The sequence below is a fragment of the Neopelma chrysocephalum genome, unplaced genomic scaffold (assembly GCF_003984885.1).
Source record: "Neopelma chrysocephalum unplaced genomic scaffold, ASM398488v2 Primary Assembly neopelma1_136, whole genome shotgun sequence".
NCBI classification, from domain to species: domain Eukaryota; kingdom Metazoa; phylum Chordata; class Aves; order Passeriformes; family Pipridae; genus Neopelma; species Neopelma chrysocephalum.
Window position 1 is genome coordinate 53,080 of NW_020897798.1, and position 8,972 is coordinate 62,051.

General features: G+C 60.9%; 2 protein-coding genes across 2 annotated transcripts in view; both read left to right on the forward strand.

The window, feature by feature from the left end:
• Positions 1-1,749, forward strand: part of SMARCD1 (SWI/SNF related, matrix associated, actin dependent regulator of chromatin, subfamily d, member 1) — a 6,857-nt gene extending 5,108 nt beyond the window's left edge. The window contains exon 13 of the mRNA XM_027699060.1: positions 122-1,749. Coding sequence (XP_027554861.1) covers positions 122-175 — 54 coding nt within the window. The 3' untranslated portion in view covers positions 176-1,749. The remainder of the gene's footprint in view (positions 1-121) is intronic.
• A 1,127-nt stretch (positions 1,750-2,876) lies between these two features.
• Positions 2,877-6,828, forward strand: GPD1 (glycerol-3-phosphate dehydrogenase 1). Its single transcript, XM_027699067.1, has 8 exons — positions 2,877-2,986; positions 3,106-3,283; positions 3,586-3,726; positions 4,100-4,238; positions 5,079-5,191; positions 5,482-5,715; positions 5,940-6,046; positions 6,289-6,828. Exons 1-8 carry the CDS (start codon positions 2,946-2,948, stop codon positions 6,383-6,385), a joined length of 1,050 nt encoding a protein of 349 aa, XP_027554868.1. The 5' UTR covers positions 2,877-2,945; the 3' UTR covers positions 6,386-6,828.
• Positions 6,829-8,972: the final 2,144 nt, after the last annotated feature.

The following is an 8,972-nucleotide window of genomic DNA, read 5'->3' on the forward strand; positions in this document are numbered from 1 at the left end:
GGGGTCCCTCTCCCTGCCTGTCTCTCCCAGGGGAAGGGTCCCAGTTTGAGCCCAGCCTTTCCCAGCTGGGTGCTGTGGTGCTGCCCCATCCACTGTGTTACAGACTCGGCTTCTCCCACAGGTGCAGCAGCGACGGCAGGAACTGGAGCAGGCCTTGGGCATCAGGAACACATAAAACTGCCCTGCTCCTGCCCAGCCCCACGGCTGTTTGTGGAGACAGAGCTGCAGAGCTCGCTGCTCCAGCTCCCAGGATCCCCCTCCAGCAGCAACTCCTCCTGGCGTTGTCCCTGCTGTGCTGGGGGCAAGTCCAGGACAGCGGGGCTCTCGTGGGGTGTGACGAGCAGACAGGCTGCACCCAGCACACATTTCTACCTGGTTCTCCTCCTGGCTGTTGCCTCGGCAGCCCCAAGGCTCCCACGAGCCTCCCCGTGACTCCGTAGTGTCCCCGGTAGCCAGAGTTGACTGGGAGCCTCCTCCCAGCCCGTCCCTGCCCGGCCAGCAGCGGGGCTGTGGCACTCTGGAAGCCTGGCTCTGCTCTAAGGTGTGGCTGGGCTCTTCCCCCTGCCACGTTTTACAGCCCGTGCCAGGCGCTGGCGTGGGCAGGATGCCGTGAGCTGACATACCTCCCTGCCCTCACCCCCCTCCTCGGAGGGTGCTGCTGCACTGGGGCTGCCCCACGGGTCCCTCCCCTCCTCGAGGAAGTTACTGGACTGTGTAGAGAATTGCTTCTTCCCTTCTCCCTTTTTTCCCTGTCCGTTCCCTTGGCGTTCTGTGACGGACTGTCCTGGTTTGGGATCACAGGGAGACGAAGCTTTGGCTTCCTGCAGGGCTTTGGAAGCTCGGAGTGATGCGACTCTCTGCCCTTCAGACACCTACACGTGGGTTCCCAGCAAACCACGGGGCTGCTTGTTTTCCCTGGAGCAGGGAGAGGGGATGCAGCAGCTGCCTGGAGCTGTGCATGGACACAGCGTTGTGGGGCAGTTGTCCTGTGTCACTTGGTGTGGGGACCAGAGGCTCCGAGGGTGGAACAGGACAGTCCTTGGGAATGGACGTTTTTCCAAGCATATGTGAGTTTAGCAGGTGTTTCCGTGCCGAAGCTCCTGTGGTTTTTAGTCAAGTTTTAGGTCATGGGGCTGCCATAGGGCCCAGCATGGTTCAGGAATGTACAAATAGATTTACTGTGGGGAGTAGCAGCCCCGATGCCTCTTCATGGAATGAATTACAGGTGGTCAGGCTTTAGGAGCACGAAACAGCTCCTCTTCACCCCCAATCCCGGTGTTTCTGCTCGGGACCACAATGCAAATGGACTTGGAAGTTGGTCTGACTCTTTGGGATCGCTGCAGGATCCCGTTCCTGCCCAGCCCTCCCACCCCAGGCCCACGGTGTGAGCTGTGAGCGCCTGGGTGGCCCTGCTGCTCCTCGTGTCTGTGTAACTACGTGTCTGTGAGTGATAGACTCTCGACCTCCCCTCTTCCTTTGCCCTCCTGAAAACGCTCCTCTGTGGTACTGGGGTGAAGGTCTTGGTGCTGGAGGAGCAGCCCCTGCCTCCTCAGGGTACTCCCACGGGAGGGAGGCCGAGTCCTGCGTAGGCGAACGTAGCTGTTTGCAGAGTAACTGCTTTTCTTAACTGAATATTTACGGTTTTTTTCCATGGACCAAATCTTTTTTTTTGTTTTTTTTTTTGTTTTTTTTTTGTACTGTACCCTTGTAGACGTCACCCAGTTTTAATAAAAGACTCCTGTGAAGGAAGCTGTCCTCCTCCTTCATGCTCCCTCCCCGTGGGGGATGACACTCCAGTGACTCGCCAGGGAAGGGACAGGATTATCTCCACTTTCTTCCTTTTTTTTCTCTCCTCAAAGCCAGCTGGAGAGAAAGTGTTCTTCATATTTTGGCCTTTTATAGCGAGCCCTCCATAGAGGGAATCTCCCTCCTTGCACACTCTGTTAAAGCCTTTGCAAAAGTGCTTTTGTGCTGAACAAAGTAACTTGAGCAGAAGTGGAAATCCAGTGGCCAGGGCTGATAAATCCTCAGCTGCCCAGTGGCCACTCTGCTGGGCTGTGAGAGCCTCTTACAGGCCCCAGGGGAGTCGGGCAGAATTTGGAGGAAACTGTATTAAAGTTTTCGTGCAAGGGTTTAAAATGATGCAAAAGGGGAATTGTTCTCTTCGCCCTGGTGGTTTATAGAACTGAAAATGCCTCGCAGCAAACCTGGGAGCCCCTTGGGCAAGAAAAGGATCCTCTGTGAGGAGGAAAACGCTGCTGCCTCAGGCAGCAAGTCCTGGGGCTGCACCAGGTGGTTCTTACTCCTTACCTGGGGGCAAAACGGCACTTTTAGGAACACAGAATGAAATGCTTTTGTGCAGAAAAAGAGGGAGAGGCTCGGCAGGCACAACTCAAAGATCTCCTCGGGGGCTGCAGCTCCTCCCGAGGGGCAGCTCTGTGAGCAGGGACAGGACCCAGGGAACGGCTAGAGCTGTGTCATGGAGGGTTAGGGGGGATCTCAGGAAAAGGTTCTTCCCCAGAGGGTGGTTGGCACTGCCCAGGCTCCCCAGGGCAGTGGGCACAGCCCCAAGGCTGCCAGAGCTCCAGGAGCGTTCGGACAACGCTCCCAGGCACAGGGTGGGATTGTCGGGGTGTCCGTGCCGGGCCGGGAGCTGAAGATTCTGATCCTCGCGGGTCCCTTCCAACTCGGGATATCCCACGATCCTGCGATTCAGCGAGTGACTCCTGGTTCCGCAGGGGATCCGAACCGCTCCAGGTCTCTGCACTTTGCCCCCGAGCGAGGAGCCCGCGGCGGGTGCCCGGTGCCCGCAGCGGTGCCCGCGGTGCCCCCGGGGGCGAGGCGGAGCCGGGGGCGGACCGGGGGCCGCCCCTGCTCCGGGGCGCCCTTGAAATAAGCGGCGGCGGCGGGTCCGGCTCCCGCAGCGCCCCGGTCCCGGCACCACCATGGGTGGCAAGAAGGTTTGCGTCGTGGGCTCCGGCAACTGGTGAGCGCCGGGATCGCCCGGCTGGGTCCCCCCCGGGGCCAGCGCAGCGCGGTCCCTTGTCCTCCCCATGGCACCAGGGTGAGCCCCGGTGCCCACGGACCCCGCTGTGCCCCTCGCAGGGGTTCTGCCATCGCCAAGATCGTCGGAGCCAACGCGGCTCGGCTGAGCGGCTTCGAGAGCCAGGTGAACATGTGGGTGCTGCAGGAGGAGGTGGGCGGCCGGCGCCTCACCGACATCATCAACGCCGAGCACGAGAACGTCAAGTACCTGCCCGGGCACAAACTGCCCCCCAATGTGGTGAGAGTGGGGGCTGCCAGCTCCGAGGGGCTCTGGGAGGGCTGTTGGGGGGTGAGGGAGGGGATGTGTGGGGCTCGCTGACACCCTCCTGCTGACCTTGGTCCTGCTGCTGTCGCTGCCCACCTTTGTGTCCCCCCCTCTCTGGCGTCCCGCGGGCTGGGCTGGAGGCCATGTGGCTGCCTCTGAGCTGGCAGCTCTGCTCCAGCCCTTCTCCAGCCCTTCTCCAGCCCCTGCCAGCCCTGGCAGGGACCTCGGCGCGGTGGCTTCGGGCCCTTCCTCACCTTCCCGGGTCCCCCGTGCAGGTGGCAGAGCCGGACCTGCTCAAAGCCTGCGCCGGGGCCGACGTGCTCCTGTTCGTGGTGCCCCACCAGTTCATCGGCGGCGTCTGCGACCAGCTCAAGGGCCACGTGAAGAAAGAGGCCGTGGGGATGTCGCTCATCAAGGTGGGAGCGGGAGCAGCGCTCTGGAAGCGGCCCAGCTTGGAGGGGCTGCAAAGGGAATCCTGGGATTTCGGGGGAGAAACGGGCTCTGGGGTGATGGGGGGATGTGAGGAGGGTGGGGGCAGAGTCTTTGTGGGGATTTGGAGGTGAGAGCACGTGGGGGATCTGTGAGGAGCAGGGCACAGCTCAGCGTGTCGGGATCACATTGCAGCACAGGGAACAGCGGGATTGGGGTGGGGGGCAGGTGTCCAGGGGGGGCTCATGTCTCGTTGAGAAGGTGGTGATCACTCAAAGGTTGGACTCGGTGATCTCAGAGGTCTTTTCCAACCTAATTGACTCGGTGGTTCTGTGACCTCTGCCCTTGGTCGTCCCCCAGGGCGTGGACGAAGGACCAGACGGGCTGAGGCTGATCTCGGACATCATCCATGAGAAACTGGGGATAGAGATGACCGTGCTCATGGGGGCCAACATTGCCAACGAGGTGGCAGATGAGAAGTTCTGTGAGACCACCATCGGTAAGGAGCCGTTGTCCCTCCTCGTTGGCAGCCTTGGTTTGTGATGAGGGGCAAAGTGGGGGGCACAGTGCAGCTCAAACCGCTGGGTGAGCTGGCCCTTTTCCCTGGGAAGGCAGGAGACTCCCTGGGAGCTGGCTGAGCTCATTCCCAGGGTTTATGATGGCTAAAACATTCCTGCCAGCACCGTGCCTGGCACGAGTTAAAGGGGTGGACACCATGAGGCACTTGAGGAATAAGTTCCACCCTTCATTTCCTTGGGTTTCACGGGCTGCTCACCTGGATCTCACATTATTGCCCAGCCAGGGCTGCTTGGAAGTTGATCTGGTGGCTGTTCCAACACCCTCCACGCTGTTGGGAACCGTGCACGGAGCCAAAACCAACACAACAGTTTTGCTGGGTTAGAGGCTGGTGGGATTCAAAGTGTCTGTGTTTTGTGAAACAACAGCCAGCATGCTGGGCAGGAGGCTGGGGAGCTGGAACAGAGCCCACAGCCCCTGTGAACACACAGGACCCCCACAGCAACAGGGAGGACACCGGGCTCCAACCCCAAATTTGCAGCCTTTGAAGATGCCTTTAACCTCCTGGGCAGGTCATTTGTGTCTTGGTTGAGGAAGCAGCAGGGATTGTCCCTGTCCCCCGGGAGTGCCAAGGCTGAACGTTGCTTATCTGTCAGGCCGTGTGTGCCTGGCTCTTGGGGGACCTGCAAATGTTTGGCCACGTCCATCGGTTGGGCAACAGGTTCCTGTCCCTGGATGAGCTGCAGGGGAGAGCACGGTCCTGCCTCGGGGTTTTTCCCCATCATCTTCCTCCTCCTCCTCCTCCTTCCCTTTGTCTCCTCAGGCTGCAAGAACGTGAAGCACGGGCAGATGCTGAAGGAGCTGATGCAGACCCCCAACTTCCGAGTGTCGGTGGTGCAGGAAGCCGACACCGTGGAGATCTGTGGGGCTCTCAAGGTGGGTGTCAGCAGAGCCTGGGGGGGCCTGCAGGGCTCTGCAGGGAGCTCTGGGGAGGAGGCTGTTGGGTGAACGGACCCCACTGTGGCTGCTGAGACCTTTGAGACAAAGGCTTTGGAGGGACCTGTCCCGTTCATCCACCTGGAGGGATGATGGGCACTGGCACAGGCAGGAGCTCTTGCTCAGGATCCCACACAAGACAAATCATGGGCACAGCAAAGCCCTGAGAACAGATCCCTCTGGATCTGGGATCTGGGAACAGATCCCTCCACGTTCCCATCGTTTCCCAGAACGTGGTGGCCGTGGGAGCCGGTTTCTGCGACGGGCTGGGCTACGGCGACAACACCAAGGCCGCCGTGATCCGCCTGGGGCTGATGGAGATGATTGGCTTCGCCAAACTCTTCTGCAAGGGCCCCGTCACCCCCTCCACCTTCCTGGAGAGCTGCGGGGTCGCCGACCTCATCACCACCTGCTACGGGGGCCGCAACCGCAAGGTCGCCGAGGCCTTCGCCAAGACGGGGAAGGTGAGCGGGGCTGGGAGTGGAGCTGTGCCAGGGCAGGGTCAGGCTGGATCTCAGGGAAAGGTTCTTCCCTCAGAGGGTGGTTGGGCACTGAACAGGCTCCCCAGGGCAGTGGGCACGACCCCAAGGCTGCCAGAGCTCCGGGAGCATTTGGAAAACGCCCTCAGGGACAGGGTGGGATTGTCGGGGGGTTGCAGGCCCAGCTCCTCACTGCTGGGTTGTTTCAGTCCATCGAGCAGCTGGAGAAGGAGATGCTGAACGGGCAGAAGCTGCAGGGCCCCCAGACGTCTGCTGAGCTGCATCGGATCCTCAAGAGCAAGAACGTGGTGGAGAAGTGAGTGCTGGAACCTGCCGTGGTGGGGCTGCGACCCTTTCCTGCAGCAGCAGCAGGGGAAACCCCCCCCTCGGTGTCTCAGCTGTTCAGGGCAATCCTGCACTGCCCAAATCATGCCAGCCGGGCAGGATTCCTGCTGGATGGGGCCCAGTGCCACTGTCCCACCTGCTCCTGCTCGTCAGGGCAGCAGTTGAGGTGCCCTGACCCTGCCAGCTGTGGTGTCTGTGTCCGTCTGCCCGCAGGTTCCCCCTCTTCACCGCCGTGTACCAGATCTGCTACGAGGGCAAACCTGTCGCTGACTTCATCAAGTGTCTCCAGAACCACCCTGAGCACATGTAGAGGGGCTCTGAGACACGCAGAGACTCCTGCCCACACCAGCCCGACCTGCTGCCACAGCTTTGTGCGGAGTCCGGGTCTCCTGGGAGCCTTGGCAGGGCGCTGGAAGGGCAGAGGGTCCCTTCCCCAGCCCTGGGCGCTGCCAGCCTGAGCCTGGCACAGAGGTACCTGCTGACCTCCCTCTCTCTGTGAAGGGCTCGTTTAGTTTCTGCTGCTCTCTAAGGTCTGCCCCGAGCGGGACTGAGCATCTTCCTCCTTCCACTTCCTCCTGCCGTGATGGATTCAGCTCTGGGAAGGACTCTGTCGTGGTTGATACGGGCTGGGAGGACAAACAGTGCCCCAAGTCCTCCTTCTTAGCCCCACGGGGCTGCTCTGGGTGACACCAGCCCTTCCCTGCCTGCTGCTGCTGCTGCTTTTGGCTTCCCTGCCTGGTGGAGAGGGCACAAAGCTCCTCAGGACTCCCAGAGGTGCTGAGAAAATCTTCTTTCTAAGCAGCACCAGTGCCAGACAATGGCATTCCTTTGCCACCCTGCCATGTGCTGCTTCCCGAGCCATCCCCAGCTGCTCCTGCTGACCCAGCGCTGCTCCAACAGCTCCAGAGGGACACTTTGGGGCTTGTTTGTTCAGAACTTTTGCAATCCCACCTGGCCCCTGCCCCGGGGAACTCCCCTGTTGTCACAGGTTTGCCTGTGAGAATTCCGTGCCCTCTGACTTCTCTCCCTGTCCCACTTTTTGTCCTCTGGGGCTTGGCACTGCAGGGACCAACTGCCCCCCAAGTCTCCGTGACCCCCCTGCCTTGTACCTGCAGAGCCAGGGGGTGGGTACAGGGCACCTGGGTCATGTTGCTGTTAAATAAACGACCCACAGCCACACACTTTGCCCCCTCTGACTCGCTTCAGCCCGTGCTTTAGCCTGCTCTGTGCTCCCATGTGTGACTGCCCAGGATCTGAGGAGCCTTCCCTGCCGTGGGGATGCTGCAAACTGCCCCCCTGGCACAGGGGCAGGAATGGGCACGTGATCCACGACAGGTACAGGACGGGACAGAGGTCTGGGGCCTCATGCTGGGCCCGTGAAACTTGCCCCTTGTCCAGGCAGGTGCCACGTGGTCCCTCTGCTCCTCCGTTTGCTCAAGGCCAGCGTGTCCAATGGTCACTGATCCTGCCCGGGCTGGAATTCTGGAATGCTGGAGTGCTGCAGGGCTCCCCGTGACCCCCCTATTCAGGTCTCTGACGGGCATTGTGCTTTTAAAATGCCAATAAACACGGAGAGGAGAGGGGAGATGCTCTCCCTGCTCCGCGGCTCCGGTGCGTCGCCGCCGTTGGGTCGGTGCCCGCTGGACTCGCCGAGCGCTCAGAACAGGGCACTGCCCGTTCCCTCCTCGCTCTGCACCCTCCCGTGCTGCCCCAGAAACGGCAAGAATGTCCCCGCAGGTCCCTGTTTATGTCACACAGTGTCCCACTTGCTTTGTCTCAGCGGTTGGTTCCAGGATTAAAGTTTGGCCGCGGGACCGTGGCGGGTCGGGGCTGAGTCCAGAGTCCTCACCTGGGGCCTGCGGGAGCCGGGCCAGGACCCCGCTGTGCCCCACACACCCCCAGGCCTCCCCTCCTCTGATGTCTCGGTGGGGTTTTATTCATCTCTTCCCAGCTGCTCTGCCCTGGGTGTCTCTGAAGGTGCCTCGTGCCGAGTGACCTTTGCAGGGCTCCGAGCCCCGCGCTCGGCGTCTTGCGAGGGGAATTTAATCTACTGGCGCTGCTCTTGTTTCTGTGCCTTTTATTAGCCACGTTTTCTCACCAGGCGCTCCGCGACCTTTACATTCGGACGGAGGGAGCCGGCCCGGCCTCCTCTGCCGAGGAGCTTAATTGAGCTTGGAGGGAGGATAAAGGAAGTCCAGCGTGTTCCTGCAGGGCTGGCACGACTCGTAGTTCCCTTTTTGTCTTCGAGCGCTTTCAGGAGTCCGAGTGTTTGGACATGAGGCTCGTGCAGCAAAGAGGATCCCCGAGCTCTACTCCCAAACCCCTGTCAGCACCTGCCTGGAGCTGCAGCAGGATCCAGCAGGGAGTTGTGTTTAGCTGGGAGCTCCTCAGAGATGGAAATGCTTTGTTCATCCCCCTCGTCCGGGTTTCTTTGACTCTGCCAGTGCCAGAGTCCCTGCAGAGCCTCGCTCCCGACTCTCACCTGGGGGGGACCAGCACACGGGTCTCTTGCTTTCAGCTCAGGGAGTTCCTGAGCTATAAAAAGTCTCTTCCCTTTGCCATTTGGAATTATGTTCCGCAGGCTCAGCACATCCCGGCGCCACAGCCCCGGGAGCTGCTGCCGGCGCGGGAAGGGCGAGGAGAGGGGGGGAAAGGGGGACTGTGGCAGCCTCGGAGCTCCGGGGAGCCCTGGATGGAGCAGGGCTGGGACAGCGGAGTGCAAACGCTGGGAAGGAGCTGCAGGAATGGAGCAGCTGCCAGAGGGTTTAGGGGAAGGAAGCTCTGGGGGCACACCAGAGACCCTGGGCAGGCACCGGGGTCCTTGGGAGAACACTGGGATCATTGGGATGGCACTGGGATCACTGGGATGGCACTGGACCCTTGTGAAGGCACTGGGA

What these genes read in the sequence shown, in the direction of transcription:
- GPD1 (XM_027699067.1), top strand. Translation starts at nt 2,946, where the DNA reads ATGGGTGGCAAGAAGGTTTGCGTCGTGGGCTCCGGCAACTG. An exon ending in GTTCTGTGAGACCACCATCG is followed by an intron (nt 4,239 to 5,078) that starts GTAAGGAGCCGT and finishes TTGTCTCCTCAG; the next exon opens with GCTGCAAGAACGTGAAGCAC. An exon ending in CCTTCGCCAAGACGGGGAAG is followed by an intron (nt 5,716 to 5,939) that starts GTGAGCGGGGCT and finishes GGGTTGTTTCAG; the next exon opens with TCCATCGAGCAGCTGGAGAA.